The 14,362-nt window shown below is 40.6% G+C and overlaps 1 protein-coding gene across 2 annotated transcripts in view; it reads left to right on the top strand.

Moving 5' to 3' along the window:
* tmeff2b (transmembrane protein with EGF-like and two follistatin-like domains 2b) overlaps positions 1-4,285 on the top strand; it is a 129,304-nt gene extending 125,019 nt beyond the window's left edge. The window contains exon 9 of one of the 2 annotated variants that reach the window (XM_056459512.1): positions 3,654-4,285. In XM_056459512.1, the coding sequence (XP_056315487.1) occupies positions 3,654-3,747 (94 nt within the window). In that variant the 3' untranslated portion in view covers positions 3,748-4,285. Of the gene's footprint in view, positions 1-3,650 lie in introns of both variants that reach the window. The other variant, XM_056459511.1, reaches the window with a different exon arrangement.
* The last annotated feature ends 10,077 nt before the right edge of the window (positions 4,286-14,362 follow it).

The following is a 14,362-nucleotide window of genomic DNA, read 5'->3' as shown; positions in this document are numbered from 1 at the left end:
AAAAGTAAATTTTTAAAGTAATGCTTTAAGACCTGTTGGTGATTAGTTTCCTCAGCCCGTGCAGCCAGTAAGTTAAAAGTTCCCTTCACTGTGTAAAAGCCTGTGTTTGGAGCGCGAGGATGGAACTAATTAAAACGGGAACAGCTTTTGGTCTGGTCAGGAATCAGTGTCCCTCGCGAACCCTGCTGCCTCCGAGCCGATTTAAGAGCCAGCGGCGCATTCTGCCCTATGCAAAACATGACATTTAATAAAGCGACGAGGAAAAATATAATAAATATTCCCTGAGCTTCACGCTTTCCCCTGCCGAGCTGCTGGCGACGAGAGAAGCTGTTAATGAGACAATTTAAACCACAGCAAGTGCCTGTTTGTCGCTATCTGATCCCCATCCGTCTCCCACATCATCTCACTCTATCAGTGCATTTTATACAATTAGAACTGGCGATTTAAAATAGGAATGTAGTACAATACATATTAAATTAAATCTACTATTTAATTTTTTTTTACACATTTTATCATGTCCTCTGATTAATGTGTAAATTCTGTGTTCTAGAAATTTTTTTCAGAATAAAAAAAATGATGCAGGAACAATTAAACTTTTTAAACAATGTACTTAAGTCTAATTTACATTTAGTCATTTAGCAGATGCTTTTGTCCAAAGTGATTAATAATTGAGGAGGCAATGGACACAAGAAAGGAGCGGTTCGGTCGGAGAATTAAGTGGTAGAGTAATGCTGCATTCACACCAGATGCGGATGAAGCATCAAGCGTGAGTGATTTACATGTTAAGTCAATGCAAAGATGCAAATAGACATCTTGCTGCGCGATACGCATGAAAGAGGCGGCGCGAATGACATTATTCACGCGAATGAAGCGGAGCGAGTTAAACGTTCTGCGCGATTGACGCACTTAACGTGCATATCACACGTTTCAAGCGAATCGCTCAAGTTGGAAAATCTGAACTTCAGCGTATATTCGCGCTGCGTTAACCAATCAGGAGCTTGCTTTTGTAGGGGTGTGCTTGCTCTTATTGGTGTGCCGAGGGCAAATTCTCTTGCTGACACCAGACAACAGTTCATCAACCTGGGCTCGGCTCAGTCTGAACCACCGCTGAAAAGCTTCCATCATCCAGGTACAGTTTCTGGAGGGGTTTATGAACTCTCAGAGCTGGGTGCATCTCTGAATGGATCTAGTGGACTTAGACACGGCTCCAAACAAATCGATGCTGTTTATCAGCCTTCCTAAAGCACATAAACACAGCTATTCTCTCAATAAAATCCATGTTAGCCATTTAGCAATGAAGCTAGAGTCACCGCATAGACAGAAGCCCTGCCCATGACGGGAATCCATGTCTATTGTGAAGTGAATTTGACACGCGAATGAAGCAGATTTGACGAGCAAACAAAGGGAGTAAACTCAAATGTTCACATGTCTATTTACACGCAAATATCACAATTTATTCACGCGTTCGCATCTGGTGTGAACATAGAATAAGTGTTTTGTTTTTTTGTGTAGAGAAGAGTGTTTCTACTGGTGTTTTGTCAGGCCCACTCACCTGTCAAGAACACTTCGTAAATGCACAATGTTGTTATTCTTTGAGATATGGAGTGATTGTAAAAGTGTCTGGTGCAAGTGTCAGTTAAAGTGTCAGAGAAATTAAAGGGTGTGTTTTATACAGGTGGTTTGTCAAGCCCACTCACCTGTGTGAGGCACACTCAGAATTGCACGCTTTGTCTAATACAGTCTAATACACATTTGACAAAACTCAATCAGCAAATAAATAAGTTTAAAAAATAAATGTGGCACTGCTTTGTGGCCTTTAGATGTGGAAATAAAATTTGTAGTTGTGATGAGTCGTTCTTAAACGATTCATTCAGTTTGAACAAATTTTTTGTATGTTTCGAGAACGATGAGTCCTCTCAGGGAGTAAATCCTTCACATGGACACATTTGTGCAGGTGGAGTTGAAGATTAGTTCCTCTTTCGAGTCTTGAGTCTTTGAGTTGTTCATTCATCGCGTGAAAGGCAGAAGCCAATTGTATGCAGTCAGAGCCGGAAAAAAGATTCGGTCCGTTCATTTCTTGAGTCCTCAGTTTGAGCTGTTCTTTCATCACGTGAAAGACTGAAGCCAATTATATGCATTTAGAGCCGGAATGAGATTTGATTAATTCATTTCTTGAATCCTCGGGTTTGAGCCATCGCTTTTTTACATGCTGTCATGTGATAAACAAACGAATCAAAACCAGAAGTCTCGAAAGGTGAACTTATCTTGGCTCCTTTTGGCTCAGACTGTGTCCATTGGTTAAATGTGTCCACTTAAATTTGAAGACCTGTCAGAAGAGGTGAGCGGACATAATTATAGACAAAAGATCAGGTAAACAATAAATGATTATTTTCTCTTTCTTATAGCCTTCTAGTTATGACTTGTTTGTAGTGTGATCAACATTTGGTGTAGTTGTAGATGAGTTTGAAAGCAACTAACATTCATAGTATTTTAGGCAAATTCAACGAAATGAAAGAAATGTCTCAAATGATTCATTAACCTTGCTGAACAAGACTCAGTCCGAGGTACGAGTCAGTATAATGATCCGAAATTTCCATCACTAATTTGTAGTGCACTTGTAATGCACAAATATTGATTTGTGATTATGTGCGATTCAATCCAATTATGTTTTCCTAATTGACATATCTAAATCTAAACTCCAATTGGAATTTCTGTCATTTAAAACAGTAAGTTCTAGGTTTATAGTGCGTTGTGTGACTGCAAAATTTGGCAGAAACATTTGTGATTTTATCAATATACTAATATTATAAGATTAATAATAATAATAATAATAATAATAATAATAATACATTTTGTATCTTGTGCAAAAGGTGCTTCAACAATGTATTGAGCAAAGGCTGAACATCTGTTTTTTTATAAATTCATTAGGATTTCAAACAAACTAATTTTACATTATGGCATATTATTTGTAAAATGTTGAGGAAACAAAATGTGGAAAAAGTGAAGCATTGTAAATACTTTCTGGAGGCGCTATACTGTACATTAATGCAGCACGTCTGTTGCCAGTCTGACAGAAACACTCTTGGGTTCTGGCTCCTTAAATGCCCAGAGTGCTCTGGTTGGGCAGCTAAAATTTTCCAAGTGTGTGTTTGATTTGTATCATAGTCACCAGTTTTAGTTTTCAAGGCTTCTAAAGCAACTTAAATAGTTCATAATGGTAGCAGTTTTACAATATCAGTTAGATTTACATGATCAAGAAGATCAGTTGGAACAAACTGTGCAGTCTTTGCATCTTGAACAAAACATTTCACAGCCATATGTTTTATTTAAACTGAAACTGTCCTCTACAAAATATGCTTTTGCATCTCCACAAACTAGAATCCACTGAATCCACTGAAGCCTTATTTATTTGCATATACCTTTGGGTGGTTTATGCTCCCATTTCAAATTGTGACTTAGACATCTGTAGTAATATCTGGACTGGATCGATGTGCGTCTTATAACATACAATAAATCCGTTTGTAGCTTTGTAACAGATCTTATACATAAACTACAAAGATTAAACAGCATCATATGGCCAGTGTTAATTTAATAATACAGTACTGTGAGGAAAATAAAAGCATCCTATGTGTGTGTGTGTGTGTTTACAGAAGGTGTCCACGTGGGAATCGGATAGCACGGCAGAAACAAAACGTTCCACATTTCAACTCTGAAAACACCCTGCGGGCCTCCACCAGACTCATCTGACGAACCTTAAACTTCGAGTGACATGTGCTAAAAGACAGCAGAGAAAGGCCCCAGGGAATTGTGGGATCACACACCCCTCCAGACAGGTGATGCTGGGTGTGTTAAGAACAGAGGCAGGACTCCTGGCAGCGTGCTGATCGTCCCTTAAATCCCAACAGACGCAAGCAGGGGACGGGCCACACGGGACGGGCCTGCGGTGGTTTTTCCACCTGGCCTGCAGGCTTGAGTGAGACTCGATGGGAAAAAGAACAGGCAGTCAGTTTCGTCAAAATGTCAGGGTACAGCCAAAAACAGCTCTTCCCTGGGGTTACAACAGTCTGGAGAAGACGAGTGCTTGCGGATGGACGGATGGATGGATGGATGAATGACTAGAGAGGTGTGCCACATGTTGCCTTGTATTTGTTGTCATAGAAGAAACAAGCCTTCAGGGGCTCTCTTTGGTTATGTATTATATATTTCCAATAGGTTAACATACTTGATGTTTTTTTTCTTTGTTTTTAATCGCTGTAAATGTAAATAAATAATTTATATCATGTGATTGGTGCAATTTAGTGTATGTCTTTGATTTCCGAGGTGCAAAAACAAAACAAGTTACTAATTATAATTCATTTGTTCAAATTCTACCAACATTTTTTTTCCTTAGTTTTCACCTTTAAATGGAGAAGACTATTGGATTACAGACAGGAAAGTGAGAGGAGCAGAGAGAGGGGAAGGATCGGCAAAGGGAATCGAACTCGGGTTACTGTGAACACCTCAGTGCTATGTGTTGAATCACTAATCATTAGGTTCTTGGTGTCGACAAATATCTTTAATTTCTACATTTCAAATAAAGTGGAAAATTAAACAAAAATGACCAAAGAGTTTTGATAATTTTCCTATTACAGCTTGACTCTTCTGTAGTAAAGTGTGTACTAGGACTGACGAAATAATCAAGGAAATTTGTTGCTGTACCATGGCTGCAGAAGGCTCAATATTACCCAACACGTGAAAACAGTTCTGAATAGTCTTTCAAAAATGTCTCCATGGTTGCAAGATTTTCAGAAGCAGTGTAAAATCATTGCATCTGCTGCAGCCATGGTACAGCAAAAAAGTTCCTTGATTATTACGCCTGAATGAGAGTATAGTTCCTACACAGTCTAAAAAAAAACTTAGTACACAACGTAACCACAGTAGAGCCCAGCTTAAATTGGAAAATTATCATTTTTGAACAAGATGCTAATGGTCTAATCTGATTCAATCCTCTATGCTAAGCTAGGCTAAAAGTGCTCTGGCCAGACTCAGAGATCGGCTGAATGGATTAAAAAATGGTCAAATTAAACTGTTTAACTCTAGGTGACTTGTAAAATTGAGAGGGAGGTGCATGACCAGGTGCAAGTGCAAGCTGGGACTGCATGCAATGCTTTTAATGCGTATACCCAACCCCACCCCTAATTCTACCCCTCACAGTGACATCAAAAACTCTAATGCTGTTTACACCAGACCCGGCATTCGCGAATAAATCTTGATATTCGCATGTAAATAGGCATGTGAATATTTTGAGTTTACTTGCTTCATTCGAGCGTCAAATTCTCTTCATTCACGATGAAATTCACTTCTCAACAGATGCGGATTCGCGTTATGGGCAGGGCTTTTGTCTGCCCAGTGACTCTAGCTTTGTTGCTAAATAGCTAACTAGGATTTTATCAAGAGAGTAGCTGTGTTTTATGTTATTTAGGAAGGCTGAAAAACAGCTTAGATGCGTTTGTCATAATTACGCCCATACTAGAGCAAGCTGGTTAATGCAGCGCGAATGTCCGCTAAATTTAGATTTCCCAAATCAAGCGAATTACATCATTCACACCACATAATGTCTTTTCACGACTTAATTAAATCACTCGTGCTTGATGCTTCATCGGCATCTGATGTGAACGCACCATTATAGCCACATTTAGACTGTCAAGTCTTGATACCCAATTGCAATTTGTTGCCTGTCTGTTTACACATTCTTTTAACTGTGACAAATATCTGATTCAAGTGTTTACACTTGCTATACAATTTACGATGTTGCGCATGCGTAAAGGCAGGTTCTAGCTTCTGTGCCACACTAGCCATGATGGAAGAAATTATCTTGCTTTTAGCTCTGCGAAATATGCGAAGTTCATCCAACTTTAAAATGATTTTGAGGCGGAGAAGGAGGGAAAGGGCTGTCATCACAACCTATGGTTTATCCTCCACCATTCAGAGGAATTTGTGGGTACGAGAGAGATCTCAGGTCTGGTGGGAGGAAATTATGACGGGCTTTAATGAGGAGCAGTGAGTCCAAAAATTTGGGATGAGAACACACACGCTCTTCCTTCTACGTCATTAAACCGCCGAGAAGTACCACATTGTTGCATGTTTAATGATGTACAAAACGGAATGCCTCAATAAATCCGATCTGCCTGTTTACGTGATAGTCGCATTGTCACATATCTGATTTATATCTGATTTATTTCCACATATGAAGAAGGCCTGAAACCGATCTCTGAATATACGAATGCATGCGCTTTTTTTTCGTGTTTACCCAGTCATAGAACAGATCCAATCTGTGTCACATACGAGCAATAAATAAATAAATAAATAAATAAAAATAAATAAATAAAAATAAAAAAAATTGGAATTGGGTCACATTTAACTGGCAGTGTAAACAGCGCCCATGAGTGCATGTTTCTGAGACTGCATATGGAATTCTGCTGCCAGATACTATTGGCCTAATATTTAACCTTTGTGTTCTATTCAAATTGAATACCCTTTCTTTATGCTGATTATTTCCTTACTGATGATTATCAGTTGGCACCATCAACCCTTTACATGGGCCTGTGCAAAAATGTTTCTGATTTTTATATTGCGTGGAGTAAAACAACTAATTATAGTGTGCGCGCGCATAAATATACTTGCTATGTCTACTATGATCTGAGGTGAATTTTTTTCTTTTATACATATCAAGGTAAGTGCGCAAAGCAAAAAAATACAGAAACTAAAGCTTTTTATGCACTGCAACTGATAATCAACAGTAAAAATGACAAAATTACCTTTTACAAACAGGGAAAACCTGCAACAATCAAGAACACATAGTGTCATGGCTTTGCAATCACTAAATGTCATTACAATAAAAGTCTATGGGGCAAAAACAGCCACAAACATTACGAAAGAGTAGTAAATTTGCCCAGAGAGAACTGTTCAATTTTTACAAATTTTTCAAAGTGTTCCCAAAAATCTGTCAAAAAAAGATTTGTCGCCAAAAATCCTTCCATTTCCTAAAATAGAGAAAATTGACCAAAATAAGACTCAAAATTACCCCAGAGTGGATAAAACAATTCCCAACAGCAACAAGTTTTTAAAGAACGCTGATCCAAAACAAGTAAATGACAAGGATCTCTTCAGCAAAAGTTTTCCTAAAAACGTCCTTAACCTTCCTGCAGCACTTAAATTTGTTTAACCTTCCACGCTTGAAGGTTTTTGTCACTTGTCAAAAATATCAATACCACCAGATTTAGGAGCAGCCACTTCTCTGCTGATTAGCTTTAGGACTGAGATGCATCCTTTCTCGTCACCTTGTTTTCTCTTAGCACAATCTGACACAAGCAGGAAAGCAAAGTCTGTCTGTCTGCCTCCTTCGGCCCAAAGGGAGTTGTAGGCGGATGAAGCCCAGCAGCCGGTCGATGGCAGTGAGCCGCACCCATTACCCAGCAATCAATGCTGCCACAAGATCCGACAGCAGAGAGGCTGTCACAACCTCAGTCCGGCTCTCTCCTACGCCTCGGAGCTGTCAAATACAATCACCGCCAACAAGTACTGTGTGTGTGCGTATGTGTGTGCGTCGTACTGATACCAATACCCTCTGTGACCCAAGTTAGCTTACGGAATCGGATCCAGCAGTCCTAGAGAGACAGAATGGCGTGAGTGTATGTGTAAGAGGAAGCTTAGATATATAAAACTACAAATGATGCATGAAAGAGAATATGTCAGAGTTTTAGGATTATTGTTATTCTCGTTGTTGTTGTTATGATCAATGACCACTGGATGGCAGTGTTGAATCAAGGGAGTGTCTCATATGTGTCATTTATGTCTTTGACTTTATTGTGCCTTTAAGACTTTTAATTAGTGCTGGGCAAAGATTAAAATCGCAATTAAATCGTATCCAAAATAAAAGTTTTGATATAATGAATACATTTGTAATAAACAATTATACATAGCATACACACATATATTATGCATATATAAATACACACGGCAGCATGGTGGTGCAGTGGGTTGCGCTCTCGCCTCACAGCAAGAAGGTCGCTGGTTCAAGCCTCAGCTGGGTCAGTTGGCATTTCTGTGTGGAGTTTGCATGTGTCCCTGTGTTCGTGTGGGTTACTTCCGGGAGCTCCGGTTTCCCACACAAGTCCAAAGACATGTAGTATAGGTGAATTGGGTAAGCCAAATTGGATTTAGTGTATGTGTGTGAATGAAAGTGTGTGGGTGTTTCCCATTGGCGGGTTGCAGCTGGAAGGGCATCCACTGTGTAAAACATGCATGCGTGTATATTTGAAAAAATGTTTGTTTATATTTAGTTACAAAATGTGTATATGAAAAATTATGTATAAATTTAAATTATATATTAATCTATGAAATAATATATGTAAATAGTTTTGTATCGTTTCTATGTACAGTGCTCAGCATATACAAGTAAACCCCTCAAAAATCTATCATTTAAATTCATATTTTTAATTAGAAAGCTTTACAATATTATATTTGTGCATATACATTAGATTAGTCTGTACTGAAGCCAAATCTGGAGCTAATCTAACGAAATAATTTCAATAACCGTCCAAAAACTAGTGCCAAAAAATTTATGTTATAGAAAAATATAAAATACTAAAAAAAAATAAAAATAAATCAAGAAAAGATAAAAAAAATTGAGAAATTGTAGGTTGTTTTTTTTCTATATTTTTCTTGAATTTAATTGTATTATCTTTCTATTTCTAAAGATGCTAAGTAACTGAAAAGAATATTTTAATAAATATGTTTAATAAATCTGTTTTGTTTAAATGCACCAAAATACATTGCCTATATTCACTGAGGAATTAATAAAAATATTCATTTTCGAAATGGGGTGAACTCAATTATGCTGAGCACTGTATGTGTGTGTATCACATATGCATAATAAATATATATAATACACACATCAAAACCAACTCTTTTTATGAATGCGATTAAATTGTGAATAATGTTTGCCTAGCACTACTTTTAATCTTAGAAAGATCTATGAAAGGGTATTGCTTCTATAGCAGTGTCTCATTTCAGAGACTGCATCCTCCGAAGGATGCATTCGAAGTGCGCTGCATCATCGTGGCGTGACGAAGGCTGTCTTACTTCAAAGAAATTCAAAGGCTCCTTCAAACGCAGCCTCCAAATGCATCCTTCGCTTCCCAGGTATAAGGACACAACTGGTCGATCCTTCACGGCCTCGAACGTCGCAAGATTCATTGCGCGCTGATAACGGCAGAATGTTTTTAAAAAGAAAACTCCGGATTAAATGTATGAATTGTTTATTTTACTTGAAGATCTACACACATGTAAAAAAATAAAATAAAAAAAAGATTATGACATGTCTTACTAAAAAGTGATTTTATAGACAGTTTACATTTTTATGTGTACATGTGTGGATCAAAGGAAATATATTTCCAAATCTGTAAACCTTGCTTTGCCTTCAGATCGCTTAAAAGAAGTTTTAAAATTACTTTGAAAAAAAGTCATTACAAATTTTATTACTACTTTTTAACAGCAGCTGTTACGGTTGCCTGGTGACGAGATCCTCGATGAGGCTAGATAGTCTCATTTCAAAACGCTCGGTTCAGCCTGTGTGGACTTCGAAGGACTCACTCGCCTCTGAAACGAGATACAGCTTATGTTAAGTCTGTGATTTGTTTTTTGTTTGTGATTTGTTTTTGCTTTTTTAAATGGCGGCGTAATACTAATAAATTGCATTACATAATATTAAGCTGATAAAAAAAACTGGAATGGGGGTAAATGTTTGTCAGAGCAAAATAGCTATAGTTATAACCCTAATAATAAGCATTAAATTAAAAAAAGTCATCAATGTTAATATAATTATTTTCCTGTTGTCTTCATGTTTTGCGTGATAAGACCATTACAAAAATCATAAATACAACAGAGAACATGAATATGTCATTACATCTTCAGTATTAGATTAACACATTTAAACATTTTCTTTTTAAATAACTAATTTGGTCTTTGCCATGATAACAGTACATAATATTTTACTAGTTTTTTGCAAGATACTGGTAATGATCTTGAAGTGTAATTTTAAACGTATAACTAGGTTAATTATGTTAATAAGGAAAGTCATTGAACAACAGTGGTATGTTCTGTAGCCAATCGAAAAATATTTCTTAAAACAGGATAAATATGTACCTTAACATTTTTTTTCATTTTTCACAAGCTGAATTTTCTCACTTTGTCAAACAGATAATTATCAAGCCCAACAATTCTTAAAATGCATGGGCATGGTAATAAGAGAGTGCTTGGCGAAGCAGATTTACAAGCATAAACAAAACACAGCAGAGCGGGAACAAAGTGGTTATGCATGTCTGTCATTAACATTTACTAGGAAAAACAGTGGAGAAAAGTAGAGATCATTTTTTAAAATTCCCATGATATAATTTATTAAAAATAAAATAAAAAATAAAATAAATATTAGAAAATCAGTTTTATTAGAAAAAATGTTATATATGTCATATTCTTTTTCAGTTATCAAAGACATAATTAGTTACCTAATTTCAGTTTGTACTTGTATATTATTTTAAATTAAAAACTGTACATCAGTGTAAAACCTAAGAATGGTGGAAAAACATATTCTGTAATATTAAACAACCTGGGTCTCCACTTTTGCATGGCTTTTGCACTTTTCCAAGCTTTCCTTCTTTTCCACGGCTGTTGCAATTTCTAGCCAAGAATTATTGGTCATCTGGTTCTCCCTATGATCACGCATGGACAGATCATAAAGATGTCTGTACAGTCATACCTGTTTTAGACAAAATCTTTTCAAAGTGTTTCATATTCAACTCAAATCAAATGGGGCGCGAACGGTTCGCTCGAGTCTCAAAAAATTTCATGAGCTCTGCCAGCCGAAATCATGTCGCACACACCCACAGCGAACCTCTGCAAACACATCAATGACGTCACATTCGCCGCGCGCACAGACTTCAATAACTGAAAGCTGATTGGCTATAGTATGTTGGTCTCATTTGAAGTTGTAATACCACCAATTACATTTGGACTAGAGAAATAAAGAACTACAACACCACGAAAACCTAGCAACAACAACAACAAAAAAAGAATTTAAATAGGCATTAGATGTAGCGTTACATGGACATCGTAAAAATAAGACCTGTGCAAAAATATTTAAGACCTAGAATAGCGAATTTAAGATTTTTTTTAAGGCCTAAAATTTCAATATTTAAATTTTAGACTTTAAGACGCCACGGAAACCCTGTAATCTAATGCTGCATTCAGTGATGGTAAAATCAAAGTTGATTTGTATTTTTGTTTTTTAATGCACGTTTATTTTAACTGTATTCATTGTGAACACATTTTGAAGCACACTATGCTTTATCATTTTAAACCTGACAAACGTATTTAGTCTAAAAAGTCAAGCCATTGTTTATAAATTGCATAGATATTTACATTAAATGTGTCAATACAGCCCCCATTTTAGTACAGGGTAGCGCTCCTTTGAAAAGAATGTGGGACCAAGGTGCAGTGGAGGACTAACCATCTGGTGCCATACACATATATCTCTGATCGGGAGTTTTCCCGATGGTCAGTATGCAAATATTTTTTTTAATTACGAAAATTTGAATTTTGCATCATTTTTCTATATTGATGAATAAGTGACCACACAGGCATTGCCGAAAAAGAGTGTGTGTTTGTGTGCATGGAAATGTATTATCAACCCTCCCTGTTAAATTTGATCTAATCCATGTCCTGAGACATACCCCCTCTCCCGCTTTTACTTCTCATTCTAATGGAGGGAGCGATTCGTTTGTGAATGCATCTCCGTTATGAACGATGTGAGCCATCGATATCCATGTCTCAATGTGCATATCCACCTTTCTGATCTAAATGGTATATAACATTTATGATATTCAATGATTTAGGGTGGAAAGTATACACATTGAGGCGCAGACACTGTTATGTTCCCCTTCGGATGGGGAACTCCAATGCTATGTGGAAACTTCCACTATGGGGATTTCGTCAGAATCCAATCATCTGAAAGAGTATAAAAACGGGCCAATGAAATGCCAATGAGTTGGCAGCGTCAGCGTGCACAGCTGGCGTCAATGACAATCAGTCATGCTATAAAGACGCAGCCAGTGCCATGCTCGACATCCTTTCGCTTTCAGAGCCTTTCACGAAGCTTCTGAGAGAGTCTTTGAGGGTATCTCCAACCTGTGTCTACAGAGAGAGATCGAGAAGCAGCTTCTCCCGGTCCAGAGCGCGTATACGCAGTGGCAGATGGTCGAGCTGGGTATTTCTCCCTTGCCTGGCGTCCTTTGGGTCCGGTCCTCCAAGAGCGGTTTGTATATAGGAAAAAAGCTTTCCTAAAAGAGCAACACGGTCGTGCAGCGCGTCTTTTTCAAGACGTCACTCCGACCGTGCGTTTCTGGATGCGGTGGTTTCCTATCCCCGGATGATGGGCACGAGCACAGCGTTTCATGTCTGGGGGTCCAGCATGTTAATGCGGTGCTCGCGGGCAGTGCATGCCATCACTGATGTCATGTCTGTTGCGCAGTTAAGATCGCGGCTCGCTCTTGCAAAAGAGCCACCCACCCCAGTTGTCCCCCGCACTGCGGTTGGCACTCGGGCAGATCTGAGGGTTTCAGTGAGAGTAAATCCGCCGCCCCCGGGCCGTGGACCTCTCGCTCCTCCACGCGCTCCATCCAAGCTTCAGGTGAAGAGAAGCGCTCCGTCCTTGGATGGTCGCTCTCTCACCTGATGACACCGGGGGTCAGATGTCCATCGCTGCATCGGAGGATGGGCTGTCATTGTCTGTTGAGGATGCGAGCCCGCTCGCTCCCTCCCTCCGGGGTGGAGAGCGCCGCGTTAGCATCTAAAAAGCAGACATGATGGCCGTGCTTTCTCGGGCTGCTTCGGCCATGGGTCTGGTGATGGTTTATCCCCCAGCCCCGCGGCCGGACCGACTAGATGGGTGTATGTGGAGGATATAAGGAGGCAAGACCTTCAAAGCCTCCCGTCCCCTTCTTCCCGGAAGTGCACAGTAAACTCACGCTGTCCTGAGGGCACTTTTTTCTGCCCGATCTGCGTGCGCTTCCATCCTCACCATCCTCTGAGGTTGGGCTGTCAAGGTCTGACGAGAATTCGAACCCGCTCGCTCCCTCCGGGACTTTGAGCGCGGCGTCGAATCCAGAAGCAGACTTTGCGGCTGTGCTTCCCCAGGCTGCTTCGGCCGTGGCTCTGGAGATGGTTTATCCCCCAGCTCCGCGGCCGGACCGATTAGAGGGGTGTGATGTGGAGGATGAAGGCGAGACCTTCTAAGCCTCCCCATCCCCTTCTTCCTGGTTGGGCACAGTAGGCTCACGCAGTGTGCTGCGTGCGCCTTCCCCCTCACCATGCACGCTATGGCCACCTACCAGCGCTACCAAGCGCAGGCGCTGGCCCGGCTGCGCGAGGATGGTTCTGACCCAGGACTGAGCATGCGCTCCGCACCGCAACTGACTATGCTCTTACAAAAAAAAAAAAAAAAAAGTCGGCTGTGTGTGCCCTGGGAAGGACGATGATCACATCCGTGATCCAGGAATGCCACCTCAGGCTAAACCTGGTGATGTGCGTGACGTTGACAAAGTTCGCTTTCTTAACTCACCCATTTCCCAGGCTGGCCTGTTCGGCGACACTGGCAGTGAATTCGCCCAGGAATTCACGCCGGTGAAAGAGCAGTCGGAGGCGATGGGCGAGGTCTCTATCGGCGGGATTGTATGACCGCTCCCCCCCGCCGAGCCATCCACATCCGCTGCTTTTTCGCCGAGGACGCCCGCCCGCAGCTTTGCTTCGCCGCCCCGCCTGCGCCTCCGGCCACGCGGCTGCGCCGAGCATCGCGCAGGCAACCGGCATCCCCCGCCCAGGGCGCCGCTAAGTTCGGTAAAACGGACCGCGAAGCGTCCCTGAGGCGGGCCATCTGGGGAGGAGGGAATTTGCTCTTTCCCCGCTGGAGGGCGGGGCACGTTATTTAAAGGCGTAAAAAAAAAAAAAAAAAAAAACGCCATCAAAATCCTCAGTGAAAGAGCACTTTCCCCTCCTCCGGATGTGACAGCCCGAACACTGCCAGTCTGGGACGCTATGCCTTCCAGCTCGCAGGATCGGTGCATTTCGCCAATGGCTCATGGAGCACGAGAGAACGGTCTCCTTTCTCTCCACTCCCAGCCCCTCTCCTGGAGTTTGAGTGCGAGACGAGAACATCTCCTCTCCTGCTCTCCTGTGGGACCCCAGCGCTCCCCGGATGAGCCCACTCACTCCACGCTGCCCCGCCGCTGGCACGTCAGCGATCGTGCGGGTGGGACCATTTGCGGGGGCT

The sequence above is a fragment of the Danio aesculapii genome, chromosome 6 (genome assembly GCF_903798145.1).
Source record: "Danio aesculapii chromosome 6, fDanAes4.1, whole genome shotgun sequence".
In the NCBI taxonomy this organism is placed as follows: domain Eukaryota; kingdom Metazoa; phylum Chordata; class Actinopteri; order Cypriniformes; family Danionidae; genus Danio; species Danio aesculapii.
This window is presented reverse-complemented; position numbering and strand designations above follow the sequence as displayed.